The 26,466-nt window shown below is 38.4% G+C and overlaps 1 protein-coding gene across 23 annotated transcripts in view; it reads right to left on the bottom strand.

Moving 5' to 3' along the window:
• Positions 1-26,466, bottom strand: part of CSNK1G3 (casein kinase 1 gamma 3) — a 91,237-nt gene that overhangs the window by 17,308 nt on the left and 47,463 nt on the right. For 12 of the 23 annotated variants that reach the window (XM_071802764.1, XM_071802763.1, XM_071802766.1 and 9 more), the window contains 6 exons: positions 15,279-15,427; positions 13,768-14,002; positions 5,891-5,976; positions 5,674-5,758; positions 1,403-1,605; positions 287-382 (listed from right to left, as the gene is read on the bottom strand). In XM_071802764.1, coding sequence (XP_071658865.1) covers positions 287-382; positions 1,403-1,605; positions 5,674-5,758; positions 5,891-5,976; positions 13,768-14,002; positions 15,279-15,427 — 854 coding nt within the window. Of the gene's footprint in view, positions 1-157; positions 210-286; positions 383-1,402; positions 1,606-5,673; positions 5,759-5,890; positions 5,977-13,767; positions 14,003-15,278; positions 15,428-26,466 lie in introns of those variants that run through there. The other 11 variants (XM_071802767.1, XM_065860335.2, XM_071802775.1 and 8 more) reach the window with 4 other exon arrangements.

The raw sequence follows: 26,466 nt of genomic DNA, 5'->3' as shown, positions 1-26,466 counted from the left end.
AAAAGAGAGAACTAAAAAAAAAAAAATTTAAAGAACTATCAGCAGAGAGAAAATCCACTACTGATTTAAGCTATACATTTTATCACAGCATCAAACAAGCAATATTTTAGGACATTTTAGGATCTACAGATTTAGAAATACATTAACATGGACCTACTTTAATCAAGGAAAAATCAATGAAATCCTGAAGTTAATTTTCTTTTGGAGTTCTAATAAAAGAACAACATAGCACAAATAATTAGATAAAAGACAAAGTAATTACGATAATCTTATATGAACAGTTTACCTGATTTTTGGATTGTTGCATTTTTTCTCTGTGCTGATAGGCTTCTCTGTTTGAAGACAGTGCAGGGTCTGAATGTATTGAACCCACCGGAGTAGGCTACAAATATAAATAATATGTAGCAACTGGTAAAAAAACAGATTTCTAAGTCTTACGAAAAGTTACTGGTTTGTAAAAGAAATTAATCTTTAAATCTGGCAGTTTCCCATAACCCAAAATGATCAAATTAAAGTAAATATATAGTGAAGCTTTTGCTAATACCAAAGAGAAAAAGGTAAACCAAGACTTACACCATTTCACGAAGTAGCAATTCTGAGTACTATCAGATATTAATTTTCTGAAAGACTTTAGGCTTATATTTTCTGCAGTTAGCAGTTAGGACATTTTGATGAAAGCCTGAAGAGAGGCTTAAAGCATTTTTTAATGCTGAAAAAACATTTAGCAATAAAATACTACAATTCTTTCAGAAAGTCACACAAGGAATTTCAGGGTAAAATGTATAATCTGAAATCGTTCAACCTACACACACAGCCCCTCCTCTACTTATTAAGAAGATGCAAGGAAAAATTTGAGGTGTTTTGAAAAATTCATCTTTTACCCTTTAAGGAACTGAACACAGTATTTTTCTGTAACTTCATATGCACTGTGATCAAAACTGATATTCCACATCGTATTTCATTAGAACTATGCATATAAAGCATAGCCAGTTTCTTCATAATGAACGGATAAATATCTGGAACATACCTCAGATGCAGAGAAGTGATTGCTCTACATTTTAAAAACACTAGGAGCAATAAAGTCCTCAAAGCAAGAAAACACATGCAATAATGACAATCTCTTGCAAAATTTTAAATCCCTTCAACTCAGAAACAGTTGTTTCCAATTGAACAATTTACTTTGATATTAAGAGTAAGTTTGGAAGAAGACCTAATACTAAATACCACAGCCAAAAGATAATGTTTGGAAATGCATTTGAAAATGGGTTTGTAATAGCAGCTGTTCACAACTCTAACAGCAGCCATGAGATGCACATGCGTTCTAAAACTCAAGACCAACATTGGCTCAAAACTGATCACACAAGGACCCCCAACATATTACTAATACCTTAACTGTACTCACCAACTGTTTGCCAATCCAGTCATATTCATAATCAAACATATAGCCTTTCCGATCAAGTAAGTCTGTGAAGAGCTTTCTTAAGTAGTCATAGTCCGGCTTTTCAAAAAAATCTAGCCTTCTTACGTAACGTAGATATGTAGCCATTTCCTCTGTATATATATTAAAAAAAAAACGCACAATTGCCATACCTGTTTTAATGGCACCTAAAAACCGGTACTTAGTTTTACACTTTGAAGCAACTTGTACCTCTCACAATTAGTAACAATATTCTTATGGATATACGGCCATATTCTAAACATATCAAGTGGCTCCCCACTAATTTTCTCTTGGCATTACCTGTCAAGATCTTCCATACAACCTTCCAATTCTGATGCACAGTGTGTGAAAAAATTGGGAGAGAAATGCTTCTACGTTTTAATTTCTTTTTTTCAATTAACTGTGAAATGACAAGCCTAAAGAAAGGTAAAGAAGGGGGTGTATGCATGTGCAGAATGGACTATGTCTCAAAAACACCTGTTACTGGAATGTAACCTTCCTTTCTATAAGAGAGGACAAACATGTACATTCTGAAGGGGGCAACTCCAATTGTCCTGGCAAAAAACACTCGCTACAGGCTGTGTTGAGCTCTATCTGTAGTATGATTACAGAAGGTTGCAACAGCACTGAATGCTTCAGGCATCATGTTATATGAAGGTGGTGAGCAGAAGTGGCAAATATTCTGAACAGAAACCCTGCAGAGAAATACCAAGGTTACCTGAGCTATTGTAGAGTGATTTCTGACCAGTGTCAGTTTAATAGAACTGTTTAAATACCATGTCAGCATACAAATGGAGATTTGAGTAGGTATTACAGTGAAATGATAACATTGTTCCAGTAGTAGAGATGAGGGAGATTTCTGAAAGGGCCTGGGCCTGGGCCTGTAAAGATAAAAGGAGCTTTCCTAGCCGTTAAAGGGTGCACTACCAGCCAGAACTTTCTAGTTAAAACAAGAGTGCCAGCATAAACCTCATGGCTGTTAAGTAGAGCATACAGATGTCCCATTCTTGATAATGGGTTTAAGCCAGGAAAGGCTTCTGAGACAATAGCTGTAAGGAACAAGCATTCTTCTGGACAGAGGACACCAGAATCTAAGGGATGAAAGGGATGAACAATGAACATCTGAAGCAAAAGTTTCAAATCCTATTGAGAAACTGCTCAGTTTCGTGATTACCTTTGCAATAACTCCTGCAGGAATCAGCAAAATGAGGGCAGGTGGAAATAAAACAGTCTGAGAAAACAGCAGATGGTGGGAAGAGATACACATTAACAAGCATTCAAAAAGACGAAGTCCTACAGGTCCTTCCAATCCAGTAGGTATTATAAGAAAGAACTAAAGTACTAGAGGAATGAAGAGTTCAACAACCTAACCATATTGAAATTTTGGTCCATTCAGGCTGCATCCATCCGCACCTTATTGTTACAAGAGGAATAGTAAACGGAAAAAAAATCGTACTACAGTGGCTTGAAACAGAGTACTGCAACAACTTCTCACAATCTGATATGGATCAAGTGAAGCACTTGACGTGAGTCCTGGGACCCGATTTCCTGATGGACACAGCTCTTAAAACCTAACTTGTTTAGGAAACTTTGTAGTTCATGAAAGAGTGGGAACCCACCCACTCACAAGCCATCCTGAGAAAAGCAATGACTCCTTGCTCTCAAGCCAAAAAGGCTGTTTACATGGTCCCAAAGTACAAAAGAAAGCACCTTTATATGATCAGAATTGTCAGAGGATGAATAAGGTTAAAAGTAGGTGCCTCCAGTACTCACTGATCCTGTGAAGAGGTATGTAGATCAGAAGCAGTACAAGAGTATCACTGCATACTCACCCTGACGCACCCATGACATTTCAATAAATCTGGAGAAGCTGACATTTCATGGTAAAACAAGGTGCTGTAAGAAGCCTGTCTTTTGACAGAGGATGGCTGAGAAGTGAAGAGACTGAGCTATGCTAAGCTAAACTCTTTTGGAGATAGCAGGGTAGAAAGAAGGAGAAGTGAAGGTTTGCGACCAGCTTATTAACAAAAAGTTGTGAGGCAGCAACATATTGGTCCTGTCAGGAATTCACCACACAACAAAGGTGCCAAGACATTCAAAATTATTCAGTTCTGACAAAACCATAGTATTAAGCACTATGTTTTAGGCATGAGCAGATGGAGCAGTGGATAGGAGGAATTCCTTGGCAGAATAGAACTGAGTCTTCAGCAATACCAGCCAAAGAGACAGTTTTTGAAGAAGGCTAAGACAAATGCTGACACGTTGGTGGATCTCTTTAATCATTCTCTCCCAATATAAACCAGAAGCCAAAGCAGATATGTCTTCAGAGGTATGAAGGTTGGAATTGAGTCATATAACGCAGCTGAATCTGTTACAACTGGCTGACTCAAAAAAATCGAATACCACCCTAATCATGTATTTGAAGCAGAAACTCCAGAGTTTGAATCCTTGCTCATATTTTGTACAAGGCTTGAAATAGCAGTACTGTTACACACTCAAAGACAGTACAATTAAATGGAACAGGGGATGAAAAGGTAAGTGCTTCACATGTGACAAAGACTAAAATATCTTTCACTGATACTACAGAATTCTCTTGCCTTATGGAACACCAGTTAGCTCAGTCTGCAGGCTGACTGAAAAAAATTGAAATGGTGATGGATGTACTCATTTTATTCTATGTCCTAAGTGACAAGGAGGACAGGAAAAGGTGAAAAATCCTCAGATATCTGATATGCAAAAACTTCCACATACAAGAAAATATTTATTATTAAAAAGTACATGCGTACTGTCAAAGAAGTTTATCTTTCATGCCCTCCAAGGCCAAATATCTTTTCCTTGTTCCATTTTCAGATCTAAGCCTGTCAAAAAGTATGTACTTCATTAAATTTGGTGAAAACAGTCCACTAGATATATGGAGATACCCATGCATAATTATTTCCAGGGATTGCACCATATACACCTAAAGTTAGATATTTAAAGGACTCTAGAAACTACATAACAATCAACATGCAGATAAGCATGTACTACTGGATACACAAGACTTACATTTCAGAATACGTTTTTTTTCCCCTCACATTTAAACTCTTTTCAATTCACTAAACATTATGTTCAGACATTTGCTCTAAGTTCTGTGAAAAAAGTCAATTTCACTAGATTATTTTTTTTTTAATATACAGAAGTGAAATAAAAAACATAAGAAAAATTGATAATAGACCGATTTTTACTACAGGGTTGGAAGGAACTTCAGAAGGCCATCTAGTATACCACCCTATCCCATAGCAAATCAGTTACAGCCTTGTCTGACTGGTTTGCTTTCACACAACTCCAGTCAAAGCAACTCCATACTCTCCCTGGCAATAGTAATCCCTTCAGGCTCTTCACTTTGCATATAAATTTCAAACTCATAATTCCTAAGTGTAAGAAATATCTTCATTTATACAAGACATCAAAAATACGGAACAGATCCAGCACAGATCTCTCTGAAATACTGTTTCATGTTTTAAATTTTTTACACTCTTCTTCCCATAGTAGGTTCTTTGTGATTATGCTTTAAAGATTACTTGTGAGGCTACTTAAAAAGAGTGTCAAAAGCTAAAGTACTAAGATTTCATGACATAAAACATCTGCCTGCTGTCTGCTGTGGATATGATTTCCTTTCATAAGAGGAAATCAAATCAGTTTGTCATAAGCTATTCTCAGCAAATCTATTTTGCCTATCAGTGACATTGTGATTATTTTTCAAGGTGTTTACTTTTATTTTGGCAGAATTGTGTCCATGTCATACGTGTGTATTCCCCTGTCCTGAGCTGATTAGCCCAACTTCTAAAAAATGTCCTATTTGCTTCTCTCCAATTTTCCAATTGATTCTCCGTGCACGTAAGAAAGATTAGAAGCGACACCTGAAAGTACTTGAAAGTTATTTTAAATACTATTTCAAGCTGTTCCTAATGGAGTTTGTTTTTAAAAGGGACATATCAGTTTTGAGTTAGAAGACTTGCAAAATTTTGTATTACTTTTTTTAATGTTTCCTTTATAAGAATCTGTCTTTGAAGAACACCAGCATTAGCTTACTGCTGCTTCAAAGGATAACTATTGTACCTATTACAACAGTACATAATATATGTATTTGGAAGCATTATTTTATTTAACTTTTTTAAACCAGATATTAAACAATTACTTATGTCAGTTTCATTTTATAAATCAATACACTACATTTTATTAACAGCAGATATTACCTGGGAAGTTTTCACACAATACTTCTATAGGAGTTGTTCGTTTTGTGTCTCCAATTTTCTGGTAACGTTCTTTTAACGTATCAGCCTATGACATAAGAACAAAACAAGTTTCTGAAGTTATACAGCTTACAGACAAACTTCCAAAAAGAAAAAAGATCATGGCAAGAAAAGCTAATGATCTGATAACAGGATACAGGAATATATCAAAAACCACTACCTTTAAACCTTGCCATGGAAGGCTTCCTCTGAGAAAATACATAAACATATGACCTAAAGCTTCCAAATCATCTCTTCTACTTTGCTCTGAAACAAAATTTAATATTATTAGAACATTCAAATTTCAAATTTTTCAAAGTACATTCCATATTATTTTTAAATAAAATCCATTATTCTTAGGAAAACTGAATGTAACAGAGAATAGCATGTCTTCAGGTAACTAATAGAAAACAGATTTTTACATTTTCACCCGACTTCGTTCTGTAATGCTGTTGAAACAACATTTACTCAGTGTATTATGTTTTTTAGTAACAGGTAGTATTTACCTCTAACTTTGATTTCCTCCCTGACAAGGAAGAAAAGCAAAATATCAACATTGCTTCTACTCAGTATTTTCACTATGCTTGAGAAAATGGAGAAACAGAGCAGAAAAGTAAACGAAAAAGTATTTGCTAGATTTTGAACACAGGACAGTTAATAAAAGCAACCTGGTTTTGATCTGATCAATACAAAATATTGACACAAATACACTGCATTTGAAAAATAATTCTTAATCTTCATATAAAAAGAATAATTTATTAATTACTCTGTCTTCCATTCTTCTCATTTGGACACTGAGTAAACACAGTATAGCAAATGGACAAGAAAATACCAAACAAATATATGGTAATTTCAAAGAACGGGCTACATCTAGGCCATTATTTCCTCACACCTCTGCCAGTCATACGAGGCTCCTTCATACTCATGTCTCTTTAACTCATTTTCATGTTTCCAATTCCCTTGTCAACACTCTTGGTTTTGTCCACTCTTCCACTCATTTTCTCAGTGAGAAAGCCCAGACAACCTGGGCTTATTTGAGTTTCTCTGCCAACCCTGCAACATTGCAATTGCTGACCACATGCTATCCTGATGCAACCACATATGTTAAGAAGAAAGCAGATTTCTATGCCTGACAGTTTTCAGTACACAAGACAAAATGACTCCAGTTGCCTGCAGAAATCCTGTGCTCTTTACGAGATAGGGTGGAAATAGAGATAATGAGTACTTCATAAGCACCACTCATTACATTCTTTTTCATAGGAAGCAGATAATGTTCTGAATTCGGACAGAACAGAGCTCTCACAGGAAGCGGGGAGGGGACACAGACAAGACAGCTGACCCAAACTAGACAAAGGGGTATTCAACACCATATGATGTTGTGAGGAAGAGAAGGAGAACAGACCAACAGGTACTGCAGCTACTCCTACCCTCATGCTATACACTGCAGCTACTCACACTCAGGTGACAGGCACTGAGGTTGAACCAGAGAATCAACACATGCTGCTATCAGTTGCCTCTACAGAGAAAAGAAATACAGAAAAAAACCCAGCCTGTGTAGTGAGGGATGATGATGAACCATGGTCATCACAAGATAAAGACAAGAGGCAGAATCAGAGATAATCACCTGATCCCTATTGCTGAGTGAGCTGTGAGATACACAAAAAGATTTCAGCTGCTATCTCAGTGAGGACATTGTCATTTGGCTCCTCCGAGGCTGGCTTAATTGGGCCAGTAGCCTGGAATTAGAGGATAAGGAAGCAAAACACCTGGGATCCTTGTCAAGGGAAGGTAGCATTAACAAGGTGACTCGGAAAAAGACAGAAGCCCTCAGACTCTGGTGGTGACTTCTGCCAGGCGTGAAGAAAAGTTATCTCTTCCAGTAAAATGTTCCCTCTCACGCAGGCAAATGGATCACCATGGAGAAAGGTATCTAGTACCTGAGGGAATTAGTTGTGCTGGAGGTGATTTGCAATTATCCTAATAATGAGCCTTTACCCACAGACACAGATGAAGTTCAACGCACACAACTCGTGGCAGAAGTTTCTATGGAGCACACCATCATTGTATGTCAGCTCATTGACAGTAATGTCCTGGAAAGACAGCTGGCCAGCTCCAGCAATATGAAGGAAGGCTTTCTTCCTCCCTACAAGCCTGCATCTTGGCTATGGAGTAACTGCCAGACATTCTAGCTGAGAAACTGTCCTGAGAGTTTCAGAAATTTGAGGGTAAGTTCTGCTTCCCACCTGTACAGACTGGTATCTCAACTATTAGCAGTCTGTTCTTCAGACAGAGTAGAAAGGCTGGTCTTACTTCTGAGTCTCTTAAAGGGACTTCTGACTCATTTTTACAAAAAATGAGTAATGAATACTACGACCAGGACTAGAGGAGCCCTGGCTCCAGCCATGGGGAGCAGAGGGACAGGTTTACAGGACAGTGTGGATTCCATAGCCTGGCATGTGAGACCCCCAGGAGTACAAGGCTCTAGTGGACACTTGTGCAGTATACCCTAATGCCATCCAACTATGAAGGGGCAGAACCCATTATTTCTGGAGTGACAGAGGGATCCCAACAACCGCATTAGATGCTGAAGTGAGTGTAACTAGGAAGGACTAGCAAAAGCACCCCATTGTGACTGGCCCAGGGGCTCCACACATCCTTGGCACAGACTACCTCAAGAGGGTATTTCAAGGATCCAAAAGGGTACTGACAGGCTTTTGGCATAGCAGCTGTGTTGACAGAAGACATTAAACAGCTGTCTACCTTGCCCAGTCTGTCAGAGGACTCTTTTTGGTTTATTTTCTTACAGGATATGGAGAGGGTTCTCTTATTTAAGAACTAAAAAAGGTTATTTGATTTTTTCATGGCCTTTAACTGACACTATGCTTGAAAAATAAAGTGAATGCTTCCTTTACTTGAAGAACTTGTGTTCTAAAAGTTATGTTTAGAAAGCTCAAACCATGCTATCAAGTGTTAAATACTCATTATAGGAAGTATTATTATTTACACTATAAGTCATTAAATGAAAAATAATTTAATCTAATCTTAAAGCTCTTTGGCTCTAATATAGTGTAACAACAACACAGTTTTAGTCTTACTTGGTGAATAATATTAAAGCTAGCAAATATGACAAGCTTACAGTAGTTCAGCTACTTTTTACACATCCTTTTACTACGTGAATGCATACGGAATTAAGGTCAGCTTCATATACAATGCATTTTTGGACAGGTAAGTGGGGTGGGAGGTCTTTCACTATGTTTAAATTACCTGAAATATGCTAATATACTGTTTTAATTAAGACACTGCTCCTTATCAAGAATTTCAAAACTCACTGACATCAGCGATGGTAAGACCTGAAGTAATGAAAAATTTGTCATCACTGTGGTTACAATTAAAAAATATTGTAGCATTCTAGTACACAATGCTGTATTATAACAGTAGGATTCCATTTTCGAACACTTAATAACTGCTTAAATAAAGCTGGGACACATTTCTTTTCTACCATGGGGGAAAAGCCAAAATGTGTTCTAGTAAGGTAGTTCTCAGAAATGGTTTCAGTACCATTGTGGAAAATATATTCATCTGAAAAAGGAAAAGATTCCTATTTTTATACAACTGTAAAGCAATAAGAAAAGTATATTAGTTTAAGCTCATAACCATTACTTCCAACAAATATTAAATAAAAAAAATAATAAATAAAACCTTTTATCCATCTGACAAACTTTCAACTGCAACTGCTAAATCAGTAATAACTTCACGTGGTGAGAAAGCACAGAAAGTTTTCTGCTTTGTATGTACTACAAGAAGATGTATTACTGGTACAGGTTGCCTAAAGAGGTTGTGGAGTCTCCCTCCTTGGAGATATTCAAAAGACATCTGAACACTGACCTAGACAACCAGTTCTAGGTGGCCCTGCTTGAGCAGGAAGGTTGAATAAGATGACCTCCAGAGGTTCCTGCCAACCTCAACCATTCTGCAATTACCAGTCCACTACCGGAATCTTTCTTATTTGTCAAGGGCCACCAGACACTTCTGTAATGAGGAAAGGAAACACAGTGGCCATGACGCTATGGCAAATGGGGATGATGATTTAAACTCTTCAGTGCTGAAATATGTAATCAGTACCTTCTAATTTTGAGACATTTTCTGAGACTCAAACCAGCAGCTGAAAATGCACAAAACAGAAACAGGGTAATATCCTGATGCCAAGAAGCATCAGTTGAAATAAGGAGAGATTCCTCCCGCCTTTTTCCCCTGTCCACATGAAAACATGCGGGTACAACTGAAAACAATGATAGACTGTCAGCCAATATCTAACAAAACAGACCTTTGGAAGCTATTGGTCGCTGGCTGTGGAAGGTGAATATCAGATGGCTGACAATGAGCTTGGCCTTCCCCTAACAGTCAGAAATTGCAGCTCTGTGGCATGGATGACTGAACACTTCGTGAATCAACCCGTGAAACTTCACAGTTTTCTAGTGCAGTTCAGAGGTTTGATAGCTTTCATACTTAATGTTGAAACCTGTAGTTGTTCATAATTTTCTCAATTATCAATTTGGTCTCCTTTCCATGACTACTACCAATCATCATTTTTTCCTTATACAAGTAAACGTGACCTTCAGTGGTTCAACTTTTAATTTGCTATTGCACTGCAAGCTACAATAAGCTGCTACACAATTTCTTGTAAAATTTACTTTCATCAATTTATTTAAAACCTTGGAATTCTTTAACTTTCTACCACTGTTTTCTACTTAAATAGAGAGAATATCTTTCGAAGGAATCATTATTCACACTACTTTCTAAAGAATATTTTTGCTTAAAAAAAAACCCAAACCTTGCTCATCAGTGAAGAGTTGAGTAGAAAACTATATGAAGTAATTGACATACATCAGGTATTGAAAAGGTTCCAGAGAAGGACAGAACGTCTTGACATCTAAATATGGAAACCAGGGCTATTTAAGTACTTAAGTCAAAATTCAAAACTTGGTCCCTTCTACTTCTCCGCTCTGTTGTCCATGTCAACCTTGTTCACAAATTGCTTATTTGAAGGAAGGATCCTTCCAGAATTGATTTGTATTATCAGAAAAGGATGTAAGAATTATAACAGAAAAAAAAAAACTCCATCAAACTACCAAGACTCAACTTGCCAGCCAAAGTAGTTTTCACTTGTTTCAACTGTTCGAATACAACATGACAGTTAAACTTTGTATGTTGATTTAACTTCTTTAGGTACAAAAGCTTTAATCTCAAAAAAAAAAAAGAAAAAAGAAAACCAAACTGGGTAACTGTTTCACAGCTGCTCTGTTACATATAAACTCACTTAAAGTTAGTCAAGCAAGTTGAATTCTAGGATGCTCACAGAGTCAAAAGTCTCAGCTGCTTTTCACAAGACTTAGTTATGTTCTAGATATTAGATGTGTTTCTTTGACAAATGATATTGTTGAAATTTGTGCACTTCTGATGTGTAAGTACAAAGAATTACACCAGTGCTTCACAGACTTAGCAGAAACTACCTAAAATATCTGTTACTTAAATTAATACTCTACTTTCTACAGAAGCAATTCCATAAAACTGAGCAGATATGCACAACAGCCCAATCTCCCACCTTTAAAGTGAAGCAACTATTGTTTTATTTTCAGAACTTCCCCCAAAAAGCAAGTATATAAGGAAGGTAGCCACATTGTGAAGATGTTTCCAGCATGTTAATCTGCCAATGGCGTTTTAAAAGCAACTCAGAAGTCTGCCTCACAAATCAATTTTCAGTTACAAAGGTACACATTAAACAGCATTTTTTCCATTTCCCTAACAAAATACATAGTGTGTGCATACATAAAAACTAATTTAAATTTAGGTGAACGCTACCCAAATGTAACTCCCATCAAGTAACTGGGATTGCCTTTCAGAAATTGTCCAAGTCAGAGATTTTTGACCACATGCTTCTAATAATCTGGAGATTTTATATTCACTTACATATGGATAAATAACATAGCCATAGCTACACTTGCTTCTTTCTCCCTACTTATTAGAGAAATTTGAGGTTGTTTTAGGAACCTGTGGAAAAAGCAAGATCAACTGACGTCAGAATCTGCTTGCAAATCATGAAATTAAATTCTTCAGCTTTGGTTGTGAAGAAACAAATAAGCCAGAGGATGCGAAGATGCATGTCAGGTAAAATACAATTAAAAACTGATTTTAAATTATAAAGTAATATTTAGTCATGTGAAATCAAAATCCTTTTGAAATGTCAACATAGAAAAACGTATTCTTTTTACCACCAGTTAAATGCATCTGCTTAAGTCTTACTCCTATCTGTTCTGTAGATTTGTAGGTTTTGTTTGATTTGAAAAAGCTCCAGGTCCTTCAACTTGCCTGGAGATGCTGAAAATTTCGCAAGTTTTATGACTTGAAGTGCTGTGGAAGGACATGTTGTAAACACAGATCTACATTTGCCATGGAATGCACTGAACAGTAATTGTTTATATTCTTTCTCTACATTCTCATATAAAAGGTATATCTGAAGTCGGTTTAGTAGTCAAGAAAGTTAGTCAGATCTTTCATTCCAATTAATTTTGAGACTAAGGCAGACAAGAAGAGAAAGGCCGAAATAGACAGAAGAGCCTCACACTAATTAAGTAAAAAAATTTTTGCCTATACATGAGGTAATTCAATTCCGTATTAAAAAGGCATAAAGGCTGAACACATGTGCCTATTTATTGTTCTTTAAAGGATATCTGTTATTACTTCATTATTAAAAAATACATTAAATTGAACTACATTTGAGGTGCTGGAATGTGTCCAAAGAGCTGCTGAAGGGTGTGGAACACAAGTCTTATGAGGAGAGGCGAAAGGAACTGAATTTTTTAGCCAGGAGAAAAGGAGACATTACTGCTCCATAAAACTGCCTGAATGGAGGTTGTTGTTCTCTTCTACCAAATAACAAGGGATAGGACAAAAGGACACAGCCTCAAGTTGCACCAGGGGAGTTTTATATTGGATATTAAGAAAAATGTCTTCACAGAAAAGGTTGTCAGTCATTGGAACAGGCTGCTCAGGGAAGTGGTTGAGTCAGTATCCCTGGAGGTGTTTAAACAATGCACAGATGAAGCACCTTGGGACATGGTTTACTGGTGGACTTGATAACAGGTCTTTTCCAACCTAACTGACAATATGAGTCTATATGTTAAGATGATTTCACCAGCTACAGTTGCTAGCCACAAGCTGTTATAGTCTGATTTTATTGATAAAGCACCTCATTACTGTCTGTAAAATGTGAAAGGTTTCCCATCTGCCACGTTAGTAAAAAAGACCTTCGAACGATCAGTGTTGTGCAACGTATTTTATGACCAAAGAGCAACTTAATTAGTGATTACCATACAATGATAAGCAACTGGCTTACACAAATTCAAAGGTGTCAAACCTGTTTTCCCTAGAAAATCTCTATATAACTGAAAGAAAGACCACTTTGAGTGCACCTTGTTCCAGCTAAATTTATGCAATAACAACTTACCTCTCTGCATATATCCTATCATTTCTTTAGCTGATCATATTTACAATAGCATAACCCTCAGTTATTTTGACAAAGCCTCATTAAGAGCATAAACAGTAAAGAAAAAAAACAATAAATCAGCAAATATAAGCTACTTTTATTCCACTCCATGGTGCATTTCAGCAGGATTAAAAAAAATGGCAAGGTAGCATTAAAAACCTGTGTTGTTGCAATCTGTTCACTCTGATGTCTTTAATAAGCGTATCTACTTCCACCCCACCTCACCATGGTATACTTCTAATATGGAGACGAAGATACACCTCAGATTTGTGTTATGGACATATAAGAAAAATAACATTAGTATTTGCTGAGACATGACCATGATTATTAGAGAGACAGAAAACCTTATTCTCATGAATAGTATTTCCATAAGGACCAAGTATAATTTTGTATAGTACACAAATCTTGCAGTTCTTAATGACTACAGACTAAGAAAAACTACAAATCGAAAACAAGATTATTTCAGAGAGACGACAGCTGTTGCATTGTTTTCAGCCATTAAAAAGCACACATACCTTTTCCTGAATGTGTATTTATACTCATGTATCTAGCTGTTCCTGTAAGGCTCTTGTGTTCTCGATATGGTATGTGCTTCTTTGTTTCTGGATCTATATACTCCTTTGCCAAACCAAAATCTATAATATGAATAATATGCTGGGTTTTGTTTCCAGGTCTTCCTATTAAGAAGTTCTCAGGTTTTACATCTCTGTATATCAAGTTCTTTGAATGGACATATTCCATACGAGAAATCTTTAATAAAAGAAAAAAAAAAAAATTAAGTCTCAGGTTGCCACATCACGGTAGAAGCTGAATATCTTACATTGACTTTATATTTAGAGGAAATCACCCCACATAATCCCTTAAAAACAAATGATTATTGCTCGTAACAATGTATCTCCCAATTCAAGTCAATGAAAATTGTACACATCCCCTAAGCAGATACACCACTTGGTGTATTGGAAACTTCCACACTGGACATTAGATGTGAATCTGTATATAACAACAGAAGTTATCTTCATAAGGATAGCTGACACCAAGTATGTTCTGTGCACATTATAACCAGAAATTATGTCATCAAGCAGTGAGGAAAGTTTCATATAGATCTATTACATATTAAAGGTATAAATTAGAGAAGCACTGAAAGCTCACCACTATGCATATAACCTTCGTTCTAGCTGTATGCTATCAAAATTTATATCATCAGAAAGGAACAATAAGTTTTAAATGAGAATGATCTTTAGGACTGTGATGCTTTGAGCATTTTAGAAAATTAACTTCATGCTCTTGACTGTAAATAAGCTGAATATGTCTATATGTCTATAGTTGCAGGCCTATTATACAACTACAGTCGTTTATAACAGCTACTTTCACACTACATGGTAAGAATGTCACTATTTATTTATGGAAGTGGAGGCTTAGTATCATTAATATTTCATAAGAACATATTTAAAACGTATTGTATCAAAGCAAACATGCAAAGCCTTATTCCTCTTTCTCTCTTTTTCTACTCCCACCACCCTCAGGTGGGAATCAAATCAGTAAGTCTTCAAAGAAAGGGAAAAAATCTTCATTTGATCATTTTGTGCTATTTTAGTACTTCTGGAAGGGTTTGGGGTGTTTTTCCTTCATTCGTCTGCTTGCTTCATGAGAATGCCAAGGAAAAATATTTACACTATTTAGAAGTCCCGTCCAACTGTTCTTGTGAATAAAAATTGTTTTTGTTTCATGGACATTTTCTTTCTAATTTTGTCAAACTAAAATTTGCAATTTCAGATTGTGACTATAAGAACTCAGAAGACATAATGAAACTGCTCTAATGTAACAATTGTTGAAAATCTACAACAAAGTAAATGGAAGTGGCATAAAACAGTCTCCCCACTAAAACTGTATCATAGGCTCTTTAGAAGCCACCAACACCAATTTAAAACATGAAGTGCAAATCTCTTAAGTGCAATAAGCATTTAATCCACTGAAAACTGACTTAAAGATTCTAATGAACACTAAAATTAACATCTATTCTACTTACCAACTGTATGGCTATCATAAGAACGGTTTTAAGAGAAAATGTCCTACCACACAAATCAAATAAATCTTCCAGACTAGGTCCAAGTAGTTCTAGCACCATAGCATTATATTTGCCACATGGGCCAAAATAGTAAACCTGAGGTATTCCATCTGTAAAAGGAAGATAAAAAATAATTAAAAGGAGGTAAATAAGATTAATGAACATACCAATAAAATTCCTACTGCATTTCACATTGATACAAAGTTAAAAATACAGTTTTCAAACAAAGCAACAATAAAAACTTCTAAAAATTGCAGGTAAGAGATACAATGAGTATAACAAAGGTAGCACAGGTTTGTTAAATATTTTATTAATAACATGTATTTGACTTGTCAAAGATTTAAAGCTTTATATAAAAAAATAAAATCAGAACCTGTCTGCTAGGGTTTTTTTAACAGTAAATTGAATCAGGATTTTAAAAAGGTATAAAGAGTTGTTTAAATAAGCTCCTTTTCATAAAGATAGGTATTTAAATTAAGCTTTTAAAATTAAAGTTATGATAAACCTATATTCAGGAACAAAACCTCATTATATACAGAAATCACTTAAAAATCCAAAAGATATTATTGAGTCTTCAAGTTTAATAGGACATTATGTCAAGTTATACATAAAATAAATATACCATAGGTGACAAATTGTTATAGTCATCACTTGTATTTTTTTTTTTTTGCTCAATGTCCTGGTTTTGTTAAAAAACAAGTTTCTCTTTTAGTGAATTTGCCTGTCAGCTAAAGCCTTCATGTTAGCTGCATTTTCCTGGAGAACCCAACACATGTTTTGGTTAAACCTAGCAATGGAATGCAAACTTATTGATAAGCACGGATGGACATCTCACGAGAGGGGCAACGAGAAACTGATGTCCGAGAGACTGACCAACGGTGTATAACATTCCATTCACGTGAATACTTCATATAAAAGTGGGAGATCACGAGGATCTCGTCCCTTTTCCTTTTGCCCTTTTTCCCTTTTTTCCTCATGGCTGACATTAGGAGAGGACCTTGCTGGTCGTCCCTGCGAACTGAGGCCTGGTGAGAGACTGAATCCAGCTCCGGTTGGCTGCAGAGTCTAATCCAGGACTTTGGGTGCTGGCTCTGCAGTTGTTGAGACTTACAAGATTGGTTTTGCATATTTTGTATTATTTTCTCTATTCTTATTAGTAGCGTTAGTAAAACATCTTTAACTTTTCCAACTCTCTTCTCTCTGTCCTTCTTTCCCTCCCGATCGCCTGTCCTGAGTGGGAAGGGGGGAGAGGGAGGGGAGAAAGGGGGAAGTGGGGGGGGAGAGGAGGTTAACAATACATCTGCCAGGGTTTGATTGTCACCCCGCAATCTTAACCCTCGACAGATAATTGGTGCCCAACGTGGGGCAAAGAGAAAGGGGTAAATGTGGAGATTTTTGGCTTTTCTACTGCTCTGACGTACCTTTCAATTTTCTTGGCACGGTGCCAACTCATAGAGTTGTGATACTCGTGCGTCTGTTTGCTTTGGGTATTTTTTAGTGGTATTAAGGCAAAGTGAATTACATTGATTCAAAGATGTTATGGCAAAAGTTGTATCAGTTATTTTCTACATTGTGCTCACTGATCCCATATCTGTGTTGGTGTTTCTTTCTAAATCGAAGTATTCATTATATAACAACAAGAAACTGGACAGCGGTCATGATGATTCTGTGTGGTATGGCACTGGTTTATTTCATTATACTGCAGCCGCTAATGAATTTCTACTCGCTTCTGCTTTACCTTGAAAAACCTCCAGGAGAGATTAAAGAGCAGAATGGCTCTATATTTGCTAATTGGTCAAGCGAATATTTAGAAAGGCTGACTAACAATACTTTCGTGTTTTCGCTAGGACAGTTTGCAAATGTTTTATAGAACTTTGAATATCCTTGGAGCTTTGATAGAACTGTGATGGTGTTATCTGGTTTGCTGAATGTGTGTCAGCTTGTGTTACTGTTACGAGAAATGAGGTTCAATAGGAGGTTTGCGTCTCTTTTTAGTCCTGAGATTTGCGGTGCGTGTTCGGAAGCTTTAGCAAAAAGCACTCCTAGCCGCTCGAGAAAAGGCAAAACAGCCAAAGCTGCCACTGCAGCCACTGCCCCCCCAACCGCAGCTTCACAGGCTGAAGCTACAGCTCCTCCACAGAGCTCCTCTGCCAAGGTCTCTGCAGATAACGTTACTTCTCCAGCCTCAAAGGCTAACAAGGCAGCCCCCCCGTCTTCACACACGGGGCACTGTTGCTGCTATAACCACAGCAATCACTGTGACAGTCATTCAGACTCTGAAAATGAATCAAATGATGGTGAACCCATATCAGCATCAGTTGCTGGTTGTAAGAAAGTCACTAGAAAGACTACCCGTGCAGCAGGTGATGGCACAGGGCCAACATCAACCCAAGAGACATCATCAGGACAGGGTGGAGATGAAGTGACCACCACTCGGTCCTTTTCTCCACGTGAGCTGAGAGATCTGCGAAAAGACTTTAGTCGTCGTGAAGGCGAGAATATTTTAACCTGGCTGCTGCGATGCTGGGACAATGGGGCAGAAACAATTGAATTAGAAGGTGGTGAAGCCAGGCAGCTGGGATCTCTGTCAAAAGATTCCACCATTGACAGGGCAATTTCAAGAGAGTCTAATGCCGCTACTCTCTGGACCCGACTCCTGGCAGCTATGAAAGTCAGATTTCCCTACAAGGAAGATTGTATATCCAAGTTAGGGAAATGGAATACTATGGAGAGAGGTATCCAGTTCCTGAGAGAATTAGCTGTGCAAGAGATCATCTATCTAGGACCAAACAGCCAAGAGGGGACAGACCCAGATAGAATCAATTGTACAAAATCTATGTGGCGCAGATTTGTACAAAGTGCACCACCTGCATATGCTAAGTCATTGGCAGGAATGGTCTGGTCAGCTAGAGGTGTACAAGAAATTAATGAAGTGATTGAGCAGCTCCGGTACTTTGAGGACAGCCTTGCTGGTTCAATACGGGCTTGTGTCTCCGCTGTGGAGAAACTGTGTGAAAAATCTGATGACCGGTTTGAAAAGCTGTTGCAAGAAATCAAAGAGCTCAGAGAAGACTCGTACTGTTCACGACCTGCACAAACCTATGTTTCAGCTGTTAGGAGAAGGCGTTTCCAATCTCGAGAGAGAGGGCAGAGACAGCCCACAAAAAGAGGTTCACTGTGGTTCTTCCTACATGAGCAGGGAGAAAACATGAATAACTGGCATGGAAGGCCTACCTCAGAACTTCAAGAACGAGTACGTGAGATAAAAGGAAAAACTCCTAGGAAAGTGGCTGCTCCAGTTTACAAAAGGAGCAGAAGAGATTCTGATGCTCTTGAAGGAACCTCTAATTCACACCCAGAGACTGTGCAAAACAGGAATTAGAGGTGCCTTGCCTCCAACCAGGTGGAGGAAAGGGATAACAGAGTTTATTGGACTGTACAAATACTATGGCCTGGTACAACACAACCCCAGGAGTACAAAGCTTTAGTGGACACTGGTGCTCAGTGCACAATAATTCCTTCTAATTATAAAGGAACGCAATCAATCAATATTGTTGGAGTGACTGGGGGATCCCAGGAACTGACTGTTGTAGAGGCTGAAATGAGCCTAACTGGAAAAAACTGGCAAAAGCATCCCATTGTGACTGGTCCAGATGCTCCGTGCATCCTTGGTATAGACTACCTCAGGAGAGGGTATTTTAAGGACCCAAAAGGGTATAGGTGGGCATTTGGTATAGCAGCTGTGGACACTGAGAAAATTGAACAGCTGTCTGATTTGCCTGGTCTTTCAGATGACCCTTCTGTTGTAGGACTGCTGATGGTTGACGATCAGCAGGTGCCAATTGCTACCACGACGGTGCATCGCCGGCAATATCGCACCAATCGAGACTCTTTGATTCCTATCCAGAAGCTGATCCGTCAATTGGAAAGCCAGGGTGTGATCAGTAAGACTCGCTCACCTTTTAACAGCCCAATCTGGCCAGTGCGAAAGTCTAGTGACGAGTGGAGACTAACTGTAGACTATCGTGGCCTGAATGAAGTTACACCACCACTGAGTGCTGCTGTGCCTGACATGCTAGAACTGCAATTTGAACTGGAGTCAAAGGCAGCCAAGTGGTATGCTACAATTGACATTGCTAATGCATTTTTCTCTATTCCTGTAGCAGCAGAGTGCAGGCCGCAGTTTGCTTTCACCTGGAGGGGCATCCAGTATACATGGAATCGCTTGCCCCAGGGGTGGAAACACAGTCCTACCATCTGCCATGGACTGATCCAGACCACGCTGGAGCAAGGTGAAGCTCCAGAACACTTGCAATATATTGATGACATCATTGTATGGGGCGACACAGCAAAAGAAGTCTTCGAGAAAGGTGAGAGAATAATTCATATTCTTTTGGATGCTGGTTTTGCCATAAAACGAAGCAAGGTCAAGGGACCTGCACGAGAGATCCAGTTTTCAGGAATAAAATGGCAAGATGGCCGTCGTCAGATCCCAATGGATGTGATCAACAAAACTGCAGCAATGTCTCCACCTACTAATAAAAAGGAGACACAGACTTTTTTGGGCGTTGTAGGTTTTTGGAGAATGCATATTCCTGACTACAGCCACATTGTGAGCCCTCTCTATCAAGTGACTCGTAAAAAGAACCAATTTGAGTGGGGCCCTGAACAACGACAAGCCTTTGAACAAATTAAGCGTGAGATAACTCATGCGGTGGCCCTTGGACCGGTCCGAACTGGACTAGATGTTAAAAATGTGCTCTACACCGCAGCCGGAGATAATGGACTTACCTGGAGCCTCTGGCAGAAAGCACCAGGAGAAACCCGAGGTCGACCCTTAGGTTTTTGGAGTCGAGGATACAAAGGATCTGAGGCCAACTATACTCCAACTGAAAAGGAGATACTAGCAGCATATGAAGGAGTTCGAGCTGCTTCAGAAGTGATCGGCACTGAAGCACAGCTCCTCCTGGCACCTCGACTGCCGGTGCTGAGCTGGATGTTCAAAGGGACGGTTCCCTCTCCACATCATGCAACCGAAGTTACATGGAGTAAATGGATTGCACTGATCAAGCAACGAGCTCGAATTGGAAGTCCCAACCGTCCAGGGATATTAGAAGTGATTACAGACTGGCCAGAAAGCAAAGACTTTGGGATGTCTCCAGATGAGGAGGAAGTAAAACGTGCTGAAGAAGCACCACCATATAATACGCTTTCAGAGACTGATAAGCAGTATGCACTGTTCACAGATGGATCCTGTCGTCTTGTAGGAAAACATCGAAGGTGGAAAGCTGCTGTGTGGAGTCCCACACGACAAGTTACAGAAGCCACTGAAGGACAAGGTGAATCCAGTCAGTTTGCAGAAGTGAAAGCCATCCAGCTGGCTTTGGACATTGCTGAGCGAGAGAAGTGGCCAATACTTTATCTCTATACTGACTCATGGATGGTAGCAAATGCCTTGTGGGGGTGGCTACAGCAATGGAAGAAAAGCAACTGGCAGCACAGAGGTAAACCCATTTGGGCTGCCACACTGTGGTAAGACATTGCTGCTCGGCTAGAGAGGCTGCCTGTGAAAGTTCGTCATGTAGATGCTCATGTGCCTAAAAGTCGAGCCACCGAGGAACATCTAAACAACCAACAAGCAGATCAAGCTGCTAAGATTAAAGTAGCTGAGGTGGACTTGGACTGGCAACATAAAGGTGAACTTTTCCTAGCTCGATGGGCCCATGATGCTTCAGGGCATCAAGGTAGAGATGTAACATACAAATGGGCTCGTGATCGAGGGGTGGATTTAACTATGGACACTATTTCACAGGTTATTCATGAATGTGAAACTTGTGCCGAAATCAAACAAGCAAAACGGTTAAAACCTGTATGGTATGGGGGGCGATGGTTAAAGTATAAGTATGGAGAAGCTTGGCAGATTGATTATATTACACTTCCACAAACACGTCAAGGTAAGCGTTATGTACTTACAATGGTGGAAGCAACCACTGGATGGTTGGAAACATATGCCGTACCTCATGCTACAGCCCGAAATACTATCTAGGGCCTTGAGAAGCAAGTCCTTTGGCGGCACGGTACGCCAGAAAGAATTGAATCAGACAATGGTACTCATTTCAAAAACAGTATTATAGACAATTGGGCCAAAGAACATGGTATTGAGTGGGTATATCATATTCCATATCATGCACCAGCCTCTGGGAAAATTGAAAGGTACAATGGTTTGTTAAAAACTACACTAAAGGCACTTGGTGGTGGAACCTTTAAAAACTGGGATTCACATTTAGCAAAAGCCACTTGGTTGGTCAACACTAGGGGATCAACCAATCAAGCTGGGCCTGCCCAATCAGAAATTCTACGGACTGTAGAAGGAGATAAAGTCCCTGTAGTACACATGAAAAATATCTTAGGAAAGGCAGTCTGGGTTACTCCTGCCTCAGGCAAAGGCAAACCTATTCGTGGGATTGTTTTTGCCCAGGGACCTGGCAGCACCTGGTGGGTGATGCTTAAGGATGGAGAAGTTCGGTGTGTACCTCAAGGGGATTTGATTTTAGGTGAAAATATGCAATGCTGAACTGTATGATGTGAATTGCCGCACTAACAATGTTTAATAAGTGTCTTTCAGATCAAGACAATGGTGATGAAACTAGAGCTAGCTTCTTCGAGTGGCGCCCGACACCTTCTTCGAAGTTGGTGTCCTTAACCCACAAACAGTGGTCATGAGATGCACTTGTACCATTTTTCCTGCCCTGGGAGACTGTTGTGGCAAAATGAACTTAATGAACTTCTCAAAGGATGGTCCACTGATTAATTACTCCTGTGTATATATGTACATATGTGTATATATATAGAGAGAGAGAGTAGTACTGATTAATTAGATTGTATTGATAGATTGTATTGATAAGGTTTAAGTATTCAGTGAATGTCATATTATAAGGGGTGGAATGTCCTGGTTTTGTTAAAAAACAAGTTTCTCTTTTAGTGAATTTGCCTGTCAGCTAAAGCCTTCATGTTAGCTGCATTTTCCTGGAGAACCCAACACATGTTTTGGTTAAACCTAGCAATGGAATGCAAACTTATTGATAAGCACGGATGGACATCTCACGAGAGGGGCAACAAGAAACTGATGTCCGAGAGACTGACCAACGGTGTATAACATTCCATTCACGTGAATACTTCATATAAAAGTGGGAGATCACGAGGATCTCGTCCCTTTTCCTTTTGCCCTTTTTCCCTTTTTTCCTCATGGCTGACATTAGGAGAGGACCTTGCTGGTCGTCCCTGCGAACTGAGGCCTAGTGAGAGACTGAATCCAGCTCCGGTTGGCTACAGAGTCTAATCCAGGACTTTGGGTGCTGGCTCTGCAGTTGCTGAGACTTACAAGATTGGGTTTGTATATTTTGTATTGTTTTCTCTATTCTTATTAGTAGCGTTAGTAAAACATCTTTAACTTTTCCAACTCTCTTCTCTCTGTCCTTCTTTCCCTCCTGATCGCCTGTCCTGAGTGGGAAGGGGGGAGAGGGAGGGGAAAAAGGGGGAAGTGAGGGGGAGAGGAGGTTAACAATACATCTGCCAGGGTTTGATCATCACCCCGCAATCCTAACCCTCGACACTCAAATACAAGCATTTTCTATTTAAATTGCAGTGCAAGTCTTCTTCTGTCTCCTCTTATCCTGTTATTTTTGGCTTCTGTTTACATAGCACATAAAATAAAACATTTTCCTTGAATGTGAGTTAGTCTATTCACAAAATCACAGAATGGTTGGTGTTGGAAAGGACCTCTGGACATCATCTAGTCCAACCCATCTGTTAAAGCAGGTTCACCCAGAGCAGATCGCACAGGAATGTGTCCAGGTGGGTCTTGAATGTCTCCAGAGAAGGAGACTCCACAACCTCACTGGGTAGCCTGTTACCCTCCAGAGTGGTGCCAGATTTTTTTAATGTAATCATAAGAAGAGATAATGAAGGGGATTTTTATAAGTTTTTCCTCATATTCATATGGAACCTCCTGTGCTTCAGTCTGTGCCCGTTGCCCCTCATCCTGTCTTTGGGCACCACTGAAAAGAGTCTGGTCCCAATCTCTTGACACCCATCCTTGAGATATCTATAAGCATCGCTGAAATCCCTGTTCAGCCTTCTCTTCTTCAGGATGAACAGACCCAGCTCTCTCAGCCTTTCCTCATCAGAAAGATGCTCCATACCCCTAATCATTTTTGTAGCCCACCACTGGACTGTCTCCAGTCCACCTTAAACTGGGGAGCCCAGAACCGGGCAGAGAGAGAGGACAATCACCCTTGACCTGCTGGTTACACTTTTCCTAATGCACCCCAGGATATCGTTGGCCTTCTTGGCCACAGAGGCACATTGTTGACTCATGGTCAACCTGCTGTCGACCACAACTCCCAGGTCCTTCTCTGCAATGTTGCTTTCCAGCAGATCAACCCCTAACTTGTACTGCTGCCTGAGGTTATTCCTCCCCAGGTGCAGGCCCCTACACTTGCCCTTGCTGAACTTTATCAGATTCTTCTTTGCCCAGTCCTCCAGCCTTGTCCAGGTCTCGATGAACAGCAGCACAGCACTAAAACTCTAAAAACCACAGTATGGAAGTTCGTGGTATTTTGTGGTTTGTTTTGTTTTTTTTTTTCCTCTGGGTTTTTTTGGTTGGTTTTGTTTATTTGTTTTGGCTTTGTTTTTTTGTTTGTTTGCTTTTGGTTTTTGTTCAGGCTTGTGGTGGGGTTTTTTTGTAGTGTTTATTTGGTTTGGTTTGGTTTTTCAATCTAGATTTCTAATGAAATCTATGGTAGACTGAGTCTCATTAATTCACACTGCATGAAGGACAGTTTTTTTTAATGTAACCATAAGAAGAGATAACGAAGGGGATTTTTATAAGCCTCAAGGGGAACCTATGGTAAATATTCACCCTGTTTTCACTTCTGAAGCATCACACCAGAGACAACTCTTAACTTCTTAAATTATTTTAAAAATTGATGTCCAGTAAAAATCCATTAGATGCTGTTCTTACTGTCAAATCATTAACTTGTTTTAGAAGAAAAAGATCTTTGAACAAAAATCTCACATTTAAAGTTTTATACTAACAAACAAAAATTTTTACATTTTAGTGGGGGGTTGCTTTTGTTTTTGTTGTTTTTGTTTGTTTTTTCCTTTGGTTGGTTGTTTTTGTTGTTTTACTTAAAAAATTACTAAAATAAAAATTAAGTTCAGAATAAAATATACATAATTTCCAAACACTATATATGGGATCACAAATATCCTACTGTATGTTCAGGTAACAATTCCTTAAATACTTTGTAAGCAGGTATAAAATACATCTACCTAGGAGGGCAAAAGGCAAATTTCATGTTAAAGCTACACTTGTTTTCAAATTCTGTACAGAGTCTAAAACGTGAGCTGTCATTCTGATACCTTATTTCTCATTCTAACGTTTTTCCTGTTGTAAAATAAGCGTTATATTCTACAACACAAAACACTTGGAGAATATATTAATTTGCTGTTCATAAAAACTACAAAAACCTAAGACTGTACTTTTGTGTTGAAAAATTGATTTTTTTTGAGTTTTCTGTGGCAGCATTCCAGAAACACTGGTAGGGTTGTCTTGAAAACTAGGGTAAGAAGTCACGTGTGTTACACTGAGAAGATTTCTTACTATGTACTCGGTTACCAGAATCAGAGTCTCCTGATGTGCACAGCTTACAACAGCAAACTACATTACCCAAAAAACTACTTCTTTTAGCTTAAGAGAAGCATAATAAGCATGTCCATATAACACTTCTCCTGGCTAGGCAGAAGAACGATTAAAAAACAAATCAGTTAAACATATCTAAACCTTTAGCAGAGACATAATCATTTTTAGTTTCAGTTAGCAGTGTACATAAGATCACCCACATCATTAGAAAGTGCTTCCTGAAAAAATATTTGACAAAATAAACGCAGGCATCAAAAGACTGTAAATGTTCTTGAATAACCTCAAGCACGGCATTTACAATTATGCTACCAACAATGCCACGTTCTCTCTTTATGTTCATATATCTTCATATATAGTCATATACTTTATCAATAAGATGAAGAGGATATAGATTCCAAAAATTCATACAAAAATATTCTGCACTTCCTGACTATATAGCTTTATATAAACACCTACCTTAAAAAGCCAGGCAGTCTCCAAGTTTGAAAATATCAAAATTTAAAGCCTTATGATCCAATTTTACTTCAGCTTTTTTGTACATATGCATAGTGTGACTACATAATAAAAAATAACTTGATACCACTGCCCCTATACTTCCTCATATGCACAGGATCTCTTCCTCATTCAGCAGAATAAATTTTGTTCACTTAAGTAATCCACCTATTCTGGATTTTTTTTGCTCTTCAGTGTGTATTCTCTCTGTTTCACTTACTCTAAATATTCAATAGCCTGAAATTGAAATTTTCCTTTCATTTGAGCTTTTTCTATGCCATCCATTGCTACAATAGTGTACAACATAGAACTACAAAATCTGTTTTCGGAATAGCGTAATGAAACAACTGGATTCTGTCTTCCTTGTAATTGTGTCCACTATAGCTTTGGGTAAAATTACAAAAAAAAAAAAAACAAAAAAAAACAAAAAAAACCACCACCTTACTGTTTTAGCAAAGCAAAAAGCAAATGAATGCAGCATTTTTAAAAGCATTTTCACTAATCTTTTTTCCTAGAAGTGAGAATAATGAATAATGAAATAATGAATAATGAAATAATGAAGAATGAAAACATAGCCCCTAAAAACACAGTTTAACCGTTCCATTTTCTGAAGACTAGAGCTTTCATTTACATTTTAAATATGTATTATCAGACACATATTTATACTAAAATACTTAACATGCATAATCATACGAATTTCAGGAAGACTTCACAAGAGTAGCTCATTGCTACTAAAGAAGGAGCACATTGTACACTACATCAGAACATGGTACAAGATCGTGTTTCAATTCTAAAAATATCATCCCTACATTGTACACATAAGGGGATATCTTAATTCTAGAATTCCAGCTTTCTGCCTCCACTTTCTGGTGTGGTAGAATTACACACGGAGATGTGGATGTATCCCCAGCAGCAAATTCAGTTATCCAGATATACAGACAAAAACAAAACAAA

Source organism: Patagioenas fasciata, chromosome Z (genome assembly GCF_037038585.1).
Source record: "Patagioenas fasciata isolate bPatFas1 chromosome Z, bPatFas1.hap1, whole genome shotgun sequence".
Taxonomy (NCBI): Eukaryota; Metazoa; Chordata; class Aves; order Columbiformes; family Columbidae; genus Patagioenas; species Patagioenas fasciata.
This window is presented reverse-complemented; position numbering and strand designations above follow the sequence as displayed.